The following is a 16,051-nucleotide window of genomic DNA, read 5'->3' as shown; positions in this document are numbered from 1 at the left end:
GAATCCCATTATGGCCAATGGAGAAATTTGAATCCAATTAAAACTTAGTCTGAAAGTGACTATGTGTTGATTGTTGTAAAGATTATCTAATTCTCAAATGTCATTTCAGGAAGGAAACCTACCAGCCTTACCTGCTTTGGTTGACTCTCAGTTTCCCTCTGGGTATTTTCAAATGGCCAAGACACACTGACCTGGCCAGCTACATCTAATGATTTGTGTTCCTGCATTCCTGCTTTTGTTAGCTATCCGTCTGTTCTCCCATACCAACATTTTCAAAGGTTGGGCTATGGCCTTCCATTGGACGGGCTTACCCCTATGATCAAAGTCCTATGGAAATAGCAAGAACTGCAGATGCTGGAGTCAGAGTTGATACAATGTGGAGTTGGAGGAACGCAGCAGGCCAGGCAGCATCAAAGGAGTAGGAAAGTCGATGTTTTGGGTCAGGACTCTTCATCAAGATCCTGTATTGATCAAAGTCCTATGGCAGTTTGTCAACGCCTATGGAAGTTCTCCTGTTCTTATTACCTATCATCAGGGACATGGGAAGGATTTACAGACTGATAATCAACCAGTCTGACCACATTGTAAGCTTACCATCTGGCAGGGGGTGGCATGGTGGCACAGTGGTTAGCTCTGCTGCCTCACAGCACCAGGGACCCAGGTTTGATTCCAACCTCAGGCACGTTCTCCCTGTGTCTGCATGGGTTTCCTCCGAGTGCTCTGGTTTCCTCACACAGTCCAAAGATGCAACAGTTAGGTGGATTAGCCATGCCAACTTACCCTTGGTGTCCAGGGATGTGCAGGCTAGGTGGCTTGGCCATGGGAAATGCAGGGTTACAGTGATAGGGTATGGGGTGGGTGTGGGTAGGCTGCTGTTTGGAGGGTCAATGAGGACTCAATGGGCTAAATGGCCTGCTTTCACACTGTGAGGATTTTATGATCCATGGCCATCAAGCCCAGGTGTGGGACTCAAACCTAGAGATTCTCACCCACTTCATCAAAAAGAAAACCACTAATTTATTATCTACAGACTTTAATTGTTCAACAGCCCACTGTCTGCCCTCTTATCTTCCCCCTCCCATGATCTTGACCTCATTCAAAATTTTCCTGCTCACATCCCAATTCACAGTGAGTCCCACTGATTCATTTCCCTGGCCAGACCATTAACACTAAGATATAAAATTCACATCCTTGTGTCCAGATTCTTCTGTAGAATAAAAAGCCCATCCCGTGCCGCATCCCCAAGATCTCTGTAAGCTCACTAAGATCTCTATCTGCTCTAATCCAGCCTCTTCTTCCTCCTGGATGTTAGTCACTCCATGATTGGTCAGCCCTGCCCTCAGCTCTGAAATTCCCTCCCTAAAGCCCTCTACCACTCCCTCTCCTCTTGTACAATGCTCCTTTCAAACCTCCCTTTTTGACCAAGCTTTTAATCACCTCTCCCTGATATCTTCTCAGATATCTTGGGTGTCAACATTTGCCTTTGGGAACATTTCACTTTGCAAAAGATGCTATATAAATGCAAGTTGTTGTTTTACCACTTCTAAGTGACTCCCAAGGACAGAGGCTACGGAATAAAATGTGAAAAGCAGCAAAACTGAAAAGTATTTCTTGCCAACAAACCATTTTTAGAAGTCCAATTTGAAAATGTTGTGAGTTTCTGGTGTAATACAACATTTCGAACAATATATTCTTTCTTAAAAAATAAACAAGCCCTTAACCACAAGAAATATGTTACAGCCTATCTAAAAACAAATTCAACAACATTCACAACAGCAGAGAAACATGCTTGATGAAGCAGACCCTTATCCCGCTTGGGACCCAATATTGTTACTGAATGCAGTCTTCAGAAAAATACACTGCACACAACAAATCTCCATTTCAAGACTGAAGTCCTCCTTCCATTTCTGTGTACCCCCCAACTTCCCAGGTTTTTCAATGTATTTTCATCCACCGCAAAGCAGAGGTCAGAGTTCAAGCCTTGATCCCAAATGCACAGGCCCTTCCTTCCCCCTCGCCACCTCCACCACCCTCTGTAGGTGTCGAGGGAGGGAGAATGAAGGCAGCACTCCTGAGGGTTAAATAGTGTCACTTCCTAAAGCACAAAGCTTCAGAGACAAGTCTTTTCTTTACTCAAACTGCGGTGTAGCCAATCCAGAATGGAGTGGGGCCTCTTGTACAGGAGGTGCAGGGAGAAGAGTTGAGTTAGGACAAGTATTCCTCTTTGATAGTCAGTGGAATGGATTGCGAGACAAGGTTACTGCTGCTGCTAACCAGGCCGATGGCTGGCGCAGGGCCGGGGACTCCAGGTGGAGTGGGCGTTGTCGTACTGGCTTGTTGGGACTGTTGCTGCATCTTCTTTTTGTTGATTTTTCTCTCTTTTGCTCGTCTATTCTGGAACCAGATCTTCACCTGGGACAGAGCAAGAGAAGAGAATATTCAATCTTCATCAAAACATTCTACACCACTTCATGTTAAATAACCAGACGTTTCTTCATATTTTGATTGTTTGAATCGAATTAGGAATACAAAACTCTGGCATTTTTAGCAGGGGGTAGATATAAAGCTTCTTCTACACTGTCTGCAGTAAACACTCAGCTCAGGTACAGCTCAGGGTTAGATTCAGAGTAAAGCTCTCTCTACTCTTTTAAACTGAATGTAAAGCTCCAACAACTGTCCCTGTCAAACAACCCCAGGACAGGTACAGCAAGGGATTTGGTGCAGAGTAAAGCTTTCTCTACTCATTCAAACTGAAAATAAAGCTGCCCTTGACACTGTCCCTGTCAAACACTCCAGAGACAGGGACAGTGTGGGATTAAATACAGAGTAAAGCTCTTTCTACACTGTCCCATCAAACACTCCCAGAACAGGGATACCACAGGGTTAGTTACAGAGTAAAGTTATCTCTACTCTTTTAAACTAAATATTATTGGAAAGTAAGGCTTCCATAACTATTTTAAGCTGATAGTAAAGTTCCCTTTACTCTTTTAAACACAAAGGGAAGCTTTCTCTACACTGTCGCCATCAAACACTTTCAGAACAGGGACAGCATGGGGTTAGATACAGAGTAAAGCTTTCTCTACTCTTTTAAACTAGAAGCAAACAGAAGTAAAGTTCCCTCGACACTATCCCCATCAAATGCTCCCAGGGCAGGGACAGAACAGAGTTAAATACAGAGCAAAGCTCTTTCCACTCCTTGAAACTAAAAGTAAACAGAAAAGTAAAGCCCCCTCGACATTTTCCCCATCAAACAATCCAAGGGACAGCATGGGATTAGATACAGAATAAAACTACCTCAACTCTTTTAAACTGAAAATAAAGTTCTCTCAACACCGTCCCCATCAAGTACTCCCAGGACAGGTACAGCCGAGGGTTAGATATATTAAATCTTCCTCTACAGTGTCCATAACAAACATTCATGGGTACAACATAGGTTTAGATTCACATTAGATTCACAGCATGGGGTTAGATACTGAAGTTAACTCCTTTTACACAAAGTTAGACACACAGAGAGAGGAAAAACAATAGGTTTACTGATGTAGGGGAGCAACAGCAGCATTATGGTGAAGAACAGGGTAAAAGCTGTTTTTGTGTAATAACTAATCAAAATGTTTGTAAAAGTTTGTCTCCTGTTCGAATGGAGGGAAACGGGATCAACAGCACTTTTCAACATTTAATGATCAAGGAGCAATTGAAAAACACTTTCCTTGTGGAAATCTAAAATGTGGTTGTTTCAGTTCTAGAATACTCAGAACAGCTTTCAAACAAAAAATCGGAAGATTCAGTCTGATGTGGCAAGGAGAAATGAGCCGACTTGCAGCTTGAGGACCTTTAGGCTTTATTTTGCTACTGATCTGTCAGAAATGTGGTGTGAAGCAAAAGTAAATTGTCACACTGCATATCATAATTGAGCCAATTAGTTAGTTTAAAAAGATCTTTCCTTCAGTTTGGTGTATAATTAGCCTTTTAAGGAGTGTTGGATCCATGTTGGTTTTAGTTTGTTTGTTACAGTATTGTACTTACGAAAACTTGTCCTGCAGTTTTTTTTCCAACAGTCAGGAAATTAACACACACACAGACACACACACTCACACACACACACACACGCACACACACACGCACACACACATGCACACGCACACACATGCATGCACACACACACATATACACACAAACACACACATACACACACAAATACAGACACACACATGCACGCATACACACAAACACATACATACACATACACAGAAACACGCACACGTGCACACATGCGTGCACACACACGCGTGCGCGCACACACACGCGCGCGCGCACACAAACATACACACATTAACACCTCCAGGTAGGTCTGTTTAATGAGACCATTGTTGTCCGCAGTCACGGGACACAATTTTGCGACTTGCCAGGCCTCAACATCCCAGAACACTATAGATGACTCATACCTCCAGCATGCTTCAATCTAATTCCATCTAAGTATACACAGAACTGAGGCCCACTCACCTGCCGTTCAGACAATCCTAATGCAATTGCCAGTTCTGACTTCCTGCGAATGGTAATATATCTGCTGTAGTGAAATTCCTTCTCTAACTCCAGCCTTTGATGGTCAGTGTACACCACTCGGTACTTGTCTTTCGTTCTGGTTTTGCCTGCTGACAACAGGAAGAAACAATCCACTTTATTACATGGGAAAGCATGACCTTTAACACATGAAGGAAACGGAGATGCTGGGTATAATGGTAACATCACTGGACCAGTAAGATTGTGGGACATAAGTTCAAATTCCACGGTGGCATTTTGCAGAATTTGAATTCAGTAATTACAGCCAGAATATAAAGTGAGTCTCAGTAATAATGAGTTTACGATTATCGCTGATTGTCATAAAGACCTGTCTGGTTCACTAGTGTTCTTTAGGAAGGGAATCTGACATACTTTCTTGACCTAGCCTACATGTGACTCCAGACCCACAGAAATGTGGCTGACTGATGACTGGCCTCTGAAATGGCCTTTGCAAGCCACGCTGCTCAAGGGCAATTAGAGATAAGCAGTGAATTCTGACCTTGTCAGTGACACCACATCCCATAAAGAAAATAAAAGTACAAGGATCTCTGGCATACAAATGATGAAATGTACCCAAGGTCAGCACTGTCCCATACATTGGTCTTCAGCCGTATATTTCTAATTGGGAATTCAGATCTGCCTAAATGCATTTTGACACTTAACAATCAAAGAAGACTATTCAGCTTCTCTAGCCTGTTCCAGCAATCATCAACATAATAACTGATCCAACATCTTAACTCCTTGTACATATGAATATAAGAACAAGGAACAAGACTGAGCCCTTGACCCTTTGAGCTTGTTCTACCATTCAATACAGTTATGGCTGATCTGATTTTAATCTTAAACCCCACATTCCAGTATACCCTGACTATCTTTCATCCCCTTGGTAATCAAGTATCTATCTACCACTGCCTTGAAAATATGTGCACACTTCATATCCAAGACTTTTAATATTCATTCCCCAAAACATTCCTGATTAATAAATGCTGAATGAGTTATAAACTGTAACCCAGAGGTTTGTGAATACATAATCAGGGAGAGTATGATCAATGCTGACATCAATAGATTTTAGACTTTAAGAGAATCAAGGGATAGATGGATAGTATGGGAAGTGGAGTTGGGATCAGAGATCTGCCATGGTCTTACTGAATGGTGTAGCAGGCCTGAGGGGCTTCCTCTTCCTGTATGCTTTTTATGTTTTTATGAGATCCAAATGCTCACATTCATGCACAGTGCAATTGTCATCAATAAAAGAGTGCACATCATTTTTAGTTGTTGTGGTACCTGAATGGTGGCAGATATTTACATCAGCACACAAACATGACATGAGTGCCTGTGAGGCATTCTCTCCTCAAGTAATGCATTGCCCACCTGCCATTTGTTGGGCAAGATTGACCTAGTATTCAAAGGGAGACATGTATTTCTGTGTCATTGTTGATGTACTGGAGCTTCTGAAAATGCTTCAAGCCCAGCGAAACTCCCTTTGCAATGTAGTCACTAATGTGATTATAGGAAATGCGACAGCCAAGTTGTACACAGCAAGGTCCCACAAAATGGAAATTTGCTGACAGTCATTGCTTCAAGATGTTGGCTGAAGGATAAACATTGGTTTGACACCAGGTTGAACTCTTTGCTTCTCTTAAGGTGGAATCTTGTACGTCCAACTGAGAGGGCAGAGGTTTAATTGAGGGGATGCCATTATCTTTGAGGCTGTTATTTATTGCCTATATGTAGTTGCCTTGAGAAGGTGGTCATGGACTTTCTTGAAACACTGACTTGGAACAAACTGAGTGTCAGGCTTCGGGGAGTCAGGAGGTGAATTAAGTGCCGCATTATTCCTAGCCTCTGACCTGCTCTTCTAGCTACAATATAAATAGCATTTATATTGTGAGTCCATTTGAGTGTCTGATCAATGGTAACCCGCAGGATGTTGACAGTGAGGGAATCAATGTCAATAACACCATTGAATGTTGAGGGATGTTAGTCAGATTGCCTCTTATTGAAGATGATCTCTGCCTGGCATTTGTGCGGCACGAATGTTACTTGCCACTTGTCAGCCCAAGCCAGGATATTGTCCAGATCTTGTTGCATTTGGACATGGACTGCTTCAGTGTCTGAGGAGTTGCAAATGGTGCTGAACATTGTGCAATCATCAGCGAATATCCCCACTTCTGACCTTATGATGGAGGGAAGGCCATTGATGAAGCAGCTGAAGATGGTTGAGCCTAGGTCACTACCACAAGGAATTCCTGCAGAGGCGTCCTGGATCTGAAATGACTGACCTCTAACAACCACGGCCATTTTCCTATGTGCCAGGTGTGACTCCAACCACTGGAGAGTTTGCCTTCTGATTCCCACTGATTCCAGTTTGCTGGGGCTCTTTGAAGCCACAATCGGTCAAATATGGCCTTGATGCCAAAGGCTGTCACTCTCAGCTCACCTCTGGAATTCAGCTTTTTTGTCCATGTTTGGACCAAGGCTGTAATGAGGTCAGGAGCTGAGTGGCCCTGGTGGAACCCAAACTGGGTATCACTGAGCAGGTTATTGCTGAGCAGGTGCTGCTTGATAGTACTATCGGTGACACTTTCCATCACTTTACTGATGATCGAGAGTAGATTCAGACAGTAGATGGTTAGATTTGTCCTTTTTTTGTGTGTACAGAACATATCTGGGCAATTTTTCACATTGCCGGGCAGATACCAGTGTTGTAACTGTACTGTAACAGCTTGGCTCAGGGAGCAGCAAGTTCTGGAGCACAAGTCATCAGTGCTATTGCTGGAATGTTGTCAGGGCCCATAGCCTTTGCAGTATCCAATGCTTCCAACCGTTTCTTGGAGTGAATTGAATTGGCTGAGGACTGATATCTGTGATGCAGGGGACCACAAGAGGAGGCCAGGATGGATCATTCAGTCGGCACTTCTAGCTGAGGATGGCTGTGAAAACTTCAGCCTTATCCTCAGCCTTATGTTGGGCTCTTGCATCATTGAGGATGGGGATATTTGTCATGCAGCCTCCTCCAGTGAGTTGTTTAATTGCCCATCACCATTCATGACTGGATGTGGCAGGACTGCAGAGCTTGGATCTGATCTGTTGATTGTGGGATCACTTAGCTCTGTCTATCACTTGCTGCTTTCGCTGTTTGGCGTGCATGTAGTCTTGTTTGGTGGCTTCACCAGGTTGACACCACATTTTCAGGTATGCCTGACGCTGATCCTGGCATGCCCTCCTGCACTCTCCATTGAACCAGGGTTGATCCCCCGGCTTGATGGTAATGGTTGAGTGGGGGATATGCCGGGCCATGAGGTTACAGATTGTGCTGGAGTACAGTTCTGCTGCTGTTGATGGCCCACAGTGGCTCACAGAGCCCGGTCTTGAATTGCTAAGTTAGCTTGAAGTCTGTCCCATTTAGCACAGTGATAGTGCCACACAACATGATAGAGGTTATTCTCAATGTGAAGATGGGACTTTGTCTCCACAAGGACTGTGCAATAGTCATGCTTACCAAGACTGCCATGGACAGATGCATCTGCAGCTGGCATATTGGTTACATGAGGTCAAGTACGTTTTTTCCCCTTGTTGATTCCTTCACCACCTGCTGCAGACCCAGTCTAGCAGCTATGTCCTTTAAGACCTGACCAGCTCGATCAGTAATACTGCTGTTGAGCCATTCTTGGTGGTGGACATCGAAATCTCCATCCAGAGCACATTGTGCCCTTGCCATCTTCAGTGCATCCTCCAAGTGTTATTCAGCATGGAGAAGTACTGATTCAATGGCCGGGGGCAGTACATTGTAATCAGCAGGAGGTTTTCTTGGTCATGTTTCACCTGAAGCCATGAGACTTCATGGAATCCCAGTCAATGTTGAAGACATCCAGGACAACTTCCTCCAACTATGTTGCACTGTTCAGCACAAATATCACTAAGTAGTCTGCAATATAATGCAGTGTCAGCCTACAGTATGCGTTGCATCTTGACATTGTATCATATTGCAAAATGGATGCTGGTGTGTGAGTTCTACCCCCCTCCCCAGTTTTATACGTGTCCCCTTTCTTCCCTAAAAAGAAAGGCACGATATTTACTGTGCTTCTGTTTGCTTTGTTGTTGAAAGACATACAAAAATAAACAGGTCTTTCATGCTTGCGTGCAAATGGGGCGGGTGGAGTCTGTAAGCAGCTCAGCAATCAGTGGAAAATATGGTTGTCTGGCAAAGAGCAAACCACAGGCAACCAGTGTGAGTCACTACTTGGTGAAACAGCACGGTGTCTGAGTGTGTTAACTCAAGTTAAGTCCAGAGGAAGACAACAGCCTGGATGCCAAGTGTGTCAATTACCATCTACAGCAGCATGTTCATTACATTTTACATCTTATCTTGGCACAGCAAGAAGGGACAACATGTCGCCCTATCCTAGAAAAAGGCCATTTTGTCCATCGTGCCTGTGCTGGCTCTTTGTGTCCTTTCTCCCCAGGGCCCTGTAAGGATTTCCTCTGTAAGGAATTATTCTTTTCAAAGTTACTATTATATCAGCTTTCACCAGCCTTTCAGGCAGATCATTACAACTCGCTATGTAAAAAACTCTCTCTTCTCACCCTCCATTCCTCCCTGGGTGGAAGATAATTCCAAAGATTAACAACCCTCCACAGGAGAAATTCCAGCTCATCCCTGCCTCAACTGGGAAAACCCCCATTTTGAAGTGGTGTCCCTAAATTCTGATTCATTCACAAAGGAAACATCTTCTCCGCATTCACCCTGTCAAGTACCCTCAAAATCTTACATGTTGGATAAGTTAATGGCTCTGAAGGTTTAATGTTTGTTTTATATTAGCTCCATCCTTTCCAATGAAGTCACACACAGTCTGCACATGGAGACAAGGAGTTCTACTGTAGTTTTTAAAGGGAGTAGATGGATCTGTACCAGCTCTCTAAGGCTTTAATTATTGGTATATACGTTAAATCTTCTTGTTATCTAAGAGCAGACCCTCTTCTGTAAATATTCTACAGTGCTGTATCCTCTACCACTAATCACTAGATAAACCCAAGACAAAGCAAAGACAAGGGAGGATTGGTGGCAGTGAGCGCTCTCAAACACCCCTAACCCAGCACCACATACTGTCAAAGGTGGCAAACACACAATGTGCCAGCAGTGGTCTTCTGGAGACCTGGGTTCAAATCCCACCACGGCAGATGGTGGAATTTGAATTCAATTAACATCTGGAATTAAGAGTCGAGTGATGACCGTGAAATTGTTGTCAATTGTTGGGAAAACCCACAAAGGGCTCCTTAGTTCCTTCTAAGAAGAAAATCTGCTCTCCTAATCTGCTCCAGTTTCTTAACCGTCCTCTGGGCAATTAGGGATGGGCAATAAATGCTGGCCCTATCCAGCGACACCTGCATCCCGTATATGAATTGGGGGCAGAGCTCAAAACAGACAGGCCTTGGATATGTTGGGCAGTGAAGAGGCTCCAAGGTCGTTTTGATGTGATCTTTAACTGAGATGTCAGAATAAAGCAAGGTATCACTCTGTTGTAACGTTTGAAGTGCCAGAAGCTTGCCAAGGAGCCAGTTGCCTATTACATGGCCTGCTATAAAACTAAGGAAGGAGGCCGTGGGTACCAGGAGCCCATGTACACTGCCAACATTGCATCGGGTCAGTACTCAAGTGGTATATCTGTGCACACCCTGTGTAGCCCCTCCAGGCAGTTCAAATCTTTGTTCAACAATTTGGATCAAAACTGTGTGGTAAAACCAGTCTTTCAACAGCGTGTCTTATTGGTGCGGCACTCCATTTGACACCTACTCTGAACCTCTCATCCTCCAATGCTTTTGCAGACAGAAAATCTGAGGATTACAGCATAGCTTGAGGCCACTCTGTCCATCAACATGGTGCTAGCCAGTTCCTGGAAAATCCATGACTTACCTACGCACTCAACCACCCTGTGCACCCTACCCCCACTCTGCCAATAACCAGAGCCTTTTGCTGTTTCAAATTATAGTTGTTTTGAGTTAAAACCAATGATGGTTTCACTGTCAACCACTCCCTGTGACAAAGCGTTCCATGCTTGAACAACGCTCTGTGTAAAATTATTTTTGATAACTTTGTTCCTCACTCAATTTGTGACAAAAGTCCCCAAGATGAGGAAAGAAAATCTTGTGAAAACATTTTAAGGTTTGAAAAATATTTTATTAATTCCCCAAACAGCCTTCTCCACTGTAGGGCACACTGTTCCATTAACGTGCAGTTCAGGTACACAGTAGAGCACAGGTCTTTGCACTGCAACTTGTATTTTTAAAACATCTTTATGACAATGAAACATTCGAGGTGTTTCAAAGGACTGTTAAAGAACCATTGGATGGTTGCAGTACAGGAGGAGACCATTCTGCCCATTGTGTTTGTGCTGGCTGTGCACAACAGCAATAATACCACTCATCTGCCTTTTCTCAAAACCCTGCAATATTTTTCCTTTCAGATAATGAAAAAATTGTTTTTTGAAAACCACAGTTAAATCTGCCTCCACCACACTCTCTGGCAGTACATTCCAGATCCTAACCACTTATTGCATAAAAATGTTTTTCAACATCTCACAATTGTCCCTTTTGCCAGTCATCTTAAATCTATGCCCTTTGGTTCTCGTACTGCTAACAATAGAATTGTCCCTTGCTTTCAGACCCCTCATGGTTTTGAATGTCCCTGTCCACTCTCTTCACCGCCTTCCTTTGTCAAGGAAAATAGCCCCAGACTGTCCAACCTATTTATATAATTGAGATTCCTTCTCCTTGGATCCATTTTCATGATGGTTTCCTACACTATCTCTAAAGTGTGGTGCCCAGAATTGAATGCACTGCTCCAGATGAGGCCAAACCTCATATTTTCTAAAGAATTAATGTAACTTCCTGGCTTTTGCACTGTATGTCCATATTTATGAATCCAGCATCCATTATGCTTTAATTAGCACTTTCTCAACCAGCCCTTTCACCTTCAATGATTTAAGAACATATGCACCCAGGTCTCTGCACTTCTTCACTCCGTTTAGAATTGTACCCTGGCATGGTGGCTCAGTGCTTAACACTGCTTCCTCACAGCACCAGGGACCTGGGTTCAATTCCACCCTCAAGCGACTGTGTGGAGTTTGCACATTCTCCCCGCATTTGCGTGGGTTTGCTCCAGGTTCCTCCCACAGTCCAAAGATGTGCAGGTCAGGGTGGATTAGCCACGCTAAATTGCCCATAGTGTCCAGGGATGTGGATTGGCCATGGGAAATGCAGGGATACAGGGATGGGGGGAGTCTGGGTGGGATGCTCTTTTGAGAGTCTGTGTGGATGCGATGGGCTGAATGACCTGTTTCCACACTGTAACACTTCTATAATTTTGCCACTCTCTTCCTTCCCTGTCAGAATACAATTCACATTTTCCTCTGTCTCTTGTCCACCCATATCACCAAGCTATCTACATCCTCTGAAATTTAACACAATCTTTCAAAAGTTCACAAACTTTCTAGATATATACCATTTCCAAATTATGAAACCATGCCTTCTGAACCCAAGGGAGAGTTTGTGTAGGCGTGGTAAAATCAGACTAGGTGCTTTTGGAGGACTAAAGATGAATATTTCATTTGCAATGGAAACTTAAGTAGCCAAATGTTTTGAATAATCTATCAAGAAATTTAAATTAGAGGCAAAATATTAGGATTATTCAGATGACAATTTGGTACCATAACACGATAATTCAGATGGGGTTATACTGCATTCATTGCTCAGGATATAGCTCAGAACCTGATTTGATGTAATAGTCACAACAATTTATACTTTTAACATGGTAAAATGAAAGAAAAGAAATAAGGAACTTTTATGTAGTTCTTTTCGCAACCTCGATGTGCTCCAAATCATTGTATACTCTTTAAGACGTCCTTTGAAATGAAACACGGAGTTTCATCCATCAATTTGCACACAGAATTGTCAGACAAGTAGCAATGAGATAACCACCAGACAATGCGTTGTCAACCAAAATTTGACTTTGAGCTGTGCAGTAAGATATTAGGACAGATGACAAAAAGCTTGGTCAATGAGGTTGGTTTAAAGAGGAAAGAGGGAAGAGAGGTACAGAAGGTTTGGGAAGAGAATTCTATATTTTAGGACCCAGGTCAGCTGAAAAGTAAGTGGAGCGATTAAATTCAGAGGCTGCTGAAAGAGCCTGAGTAAAAGGAGTGCAATATCTTGGAGGTTTGCACTGGGGAAGATTACAGAGGTGTAGAAGAATAAGACTCTGTAAGGATTCGAAAACACGCATGTAGAAAAACCAGGAGTCAATGTAGGTCAATAAGCAAATGAATAAAGGAGACTTGATGTAAGCTATGACATGAGTCGCAGATTTAAATGGCCTCAGGTTTATAGAGGGTAGACTGTGGAAGGCTGGTCAGGATTGTGTTGCAATGGGCAAACCTAGAATGTAAGAAAGAGATGGATGTGGCTTTCAACAGCAGATGAGTTGAGATAGGAACAGAGGTGAGTGAAAAGAATATAAACAAGAAATAGCAAGTCAACAGAGACACTGCAAAAGATCCAGACAAGGGCAACACCAGACTGAGAGATTATACTCCATCGGAAAAGGTTGAAACAATCTTCCAAAAAAATAAGAAGGCTGAAGGTGAGCATACAGAGCATCTTAAAATCGTGAAAGGTTTTGATAGGATAGACATGAAAAGATGATTCCATTTGTAGAGGACTCCAAAATTGGAATCTATAAATATGTCCAAATCATTAATAAATCCAATAGGGAATTCAGGAGACACCACAGGGAATGTGCAACTTGCGAGGTGAGGTGAATAACAAAGTGTACGAGGCAAAGTCAGACAAACAGATGAGAGAAAAGGAAAAGAGAGGGTGTGCAGAAACAATGAGATGAAGCATCAATGAAAGGGGGCTTGTGTGAAGCACAAAGATCGTATGAACTGTATCTATGCTGCGATGTGTCACTTTTCATTTCTACTTTCCTATCCGACATGCCCTTAGTGAAACCATATTGTCTGCTCTCTACTTCTTTAATGTCCTTTCCCTAGAATGTTACCCCAAATAGTATTCTGATAGTTTCAGGCGTAAGTTTTTCATCACCCCGTTGCTCTGTTCTCAACACTGCATTTAGAAATCCCAGAATGTTATTAGCTTTTAATATCTCTCTTTACCTGCAGGCTCAATTTCGAAGGATTATGTAATTGCAATCTCATTAAACTGGTTCATTTCCCCACACCTTTCTACTCAATGAAACTCAGTACAGTTTGTCAAAATAGACTGCAACTGCCACCTGAGTGTCCCATTTTAAGACACAGTCTATTATGTTGCAACCCATTGGCAGTTTAATGCAACATGTGTCAGATTAATTTTTATTCTTAAAAGTCTGTCGTTGTGGTGCGGTGTCTTAGAGGATGTTGGGCTACATTACTCTATGAAATCAATGTGTCTAGAGTCTTAGGACTTTTCAAAATAATTCTTGATTGACACTATATTAACTATATGCATTCTAACTCAGCACAAGGTTTAATCTGTTGTTCCTGTCTACAAAGGTCCTACATTCTCATGTGAAGATGACTGTTATTGACACAGTTTCCCGTTTGCATATCCAAGAGTTAACCCTTTATTCTCTACAGCTAATACTTATACTTTACAAAGAAAACACAACATGTTGGGGTTTAACTCCCAGAGGCTCCCACAACCCATATACGCTTTATCTTATCATGGACACTACATGTTCACTTGATCTCCTTACAAGCAGATCCTCTATTTAGTGTTGCTGCTTTGGAATAGATATTGGCCATGACTATCATAGAGATAAAAGGGATGTTTCCAAGCACCGGAGGAGCAGCTAGGGTCTTGGTTTTGCATGTGATCTGAAAAGCAATGCATGTGAGCTTGCAGCGCTCTTTCAGCACTGCACTGAAGATTCAGCCTGAATTGGAAATCTCTGGGTCAGATGATGAACCTCAATTTAAAAAGTCACCCATTCAATTCTTAGCCTAAGAATGCACTGTATGTTATAGAAGGTGACTTATTACATGACTAGAGTCAGTTATACAGTCATAGAGATATACAGCATGGAAGTAGACCCTTCAGTCCAACTCGTCCATGCTGACCAGATATCCTAAATTAATCTAGTCCCATTTGGCGCATTTGGCCCATATCCCTCTGAGTCCTTCCTGTTCATATACCCTTCCAGATGCCTTTTAAATGTTGTAATTTTAACAACCTTTACCACTTCCTCTGGTAGCTCATTCAATACACGCATCACTCTCTGTGTGAAAAGGTTGCCCCTTAGGTCCCTTTTGTATCTTTCCCCTTTCACCTTAAACCTATGCCCTCTAGTTTTGGACTCCCCCCACCCTGGGAAAAAACTTATTCACCCTATCCATGCTCCTTATGATTTTATAAGCTTCTATAAGGTCACCCCTCTGCCTCTGATTCTCCTGGGAAAAAAGTCCCAGCCTATTCAGCCTTTCCTATCGTTTAAACATCCCAGTCATCTGCACTGACGCTTTAAGGCAGTAATGAACAAGAGGTTCATGACTACAGGTGAGATCTCACACTAAGGTACTGCTGAACCATTCAGGAGAAAGTGAAAGAACATATGACACAAACTGAAGAACTTGGGAATTGCTGAAGGGAAAAGGACCAAAATCAATCTAATTTACCTTCTACCACCTTGTTAGTTCATTGATCCAATTGCAGGAACCAAAAGCATGGGGAAGAAAAACATTTTTATGGAGCATGTTTAAAGAAAGGCTCTGCCCAAGAACTTGATGGAGGCAATATTCAATTGTGGCTTTCAAAAGAGCATAGAACATAGAACGTAGAACATAGAATGGTACAGCACAGTACAGGCCTTCGGCCCACAATGTTGTGCCAACCTATTATCCTACTAAGATCAATCTACCCTGCATACCCTACATTTTACTATCCTCCATGTGCCTATCCAAGAGTCGCTTAAAAGTCTCTAAAGTATCTGGCAGCGCATTCCACACGCCCACCACTCTCTGTGTAAAGAACCTACCTCTGACATCTCCCCTATACCTTCCTCCAATCACTCTAGGTTAATTATCTGAAGAGAAACAATTGCAGAGCTACATGTAAATGGGAATGGGAGTTGAAAGTTGTCCTTCTAGATTGTCAGCATGGTCATGATGGGTTGAATGGCCTCTTATGGCGCTGTAACCATTCTGTGATTCGATAATTCTGTGAACAATAATGCAGTTGCTGAATAATCACATCTATTAACCCATGTCATAGAGTCTACAACAGAGCCAGACTTGAGGTGAGGAAAATCCATGGTGTTTGGGTGCTTTGAGAACCAAAGGTTTTTCAGTATCACATGTTCTTCACAAAAACATGACACTCACCATGCATCATAGCTCAAAGTTATTCAGTGATTGGATCCCAAAATGGTGTATACTAGGAGAACTGGATGAACACAGCAGGCCAAGCAGCATCATAGGAGCAGCGAGGCTGACGTTTC

General features: G+C 42.8%; 1 protein-coding gene across 2 annotated transcripts in view; it reads right to left on the bottom strand.

The window, feature by feature from the left end:
- Positions 1 to 1,402: 1,402 nt before the first annotated feature.
- cdx1b (caudal type homeobox 1 b) overlaps positions 1,403 to 16,051 on the bottom strand; it is a 55,369-nt gene continuing 40,720 nt past the window's right edge. The window contains exons 2-3 of one of the 2 annotated variants that reach the window (XM_048603881.1): positions 4,501 to 4,649; positions 1,403 to 2,412 (exon numbers count right to left, since the gene is read on the bottom strand). In XM_048603881.1, the coding sequence (XP_048459838.1) occupies positions 2,206 to 2,412; positions 4,501 to 4,649 (356 nt within the window). In that variant the 3' untranslated portion in view covers positions 1,403 to 2,205. The remainder of the gene's footprint in view (positions 2,413 to 4,500; positions 4,650 to 16,051) is intronic. The other variant, XM_048603882.1, reaches the window with a different exon arrangement.

Source organism: Rhincodon typus, chromosome 12, assembly GCF_021869965.1.
Source record: "Rhincodon typus isolate 14 chromosome 12, sRhiTyp1.1, whole genome shotgun sequence".
Taxonomy (NCBI): domain Eukaryota; kingdom Metazoa; phylum Chordata; class Chondrichthyes; order Orectolobiformes; family Rhincodontidae; genus Rhincodon; species Rhincodon typus.
This window is presented reverse-complemented; position numbering and strand designations above follow the sequence as displayed.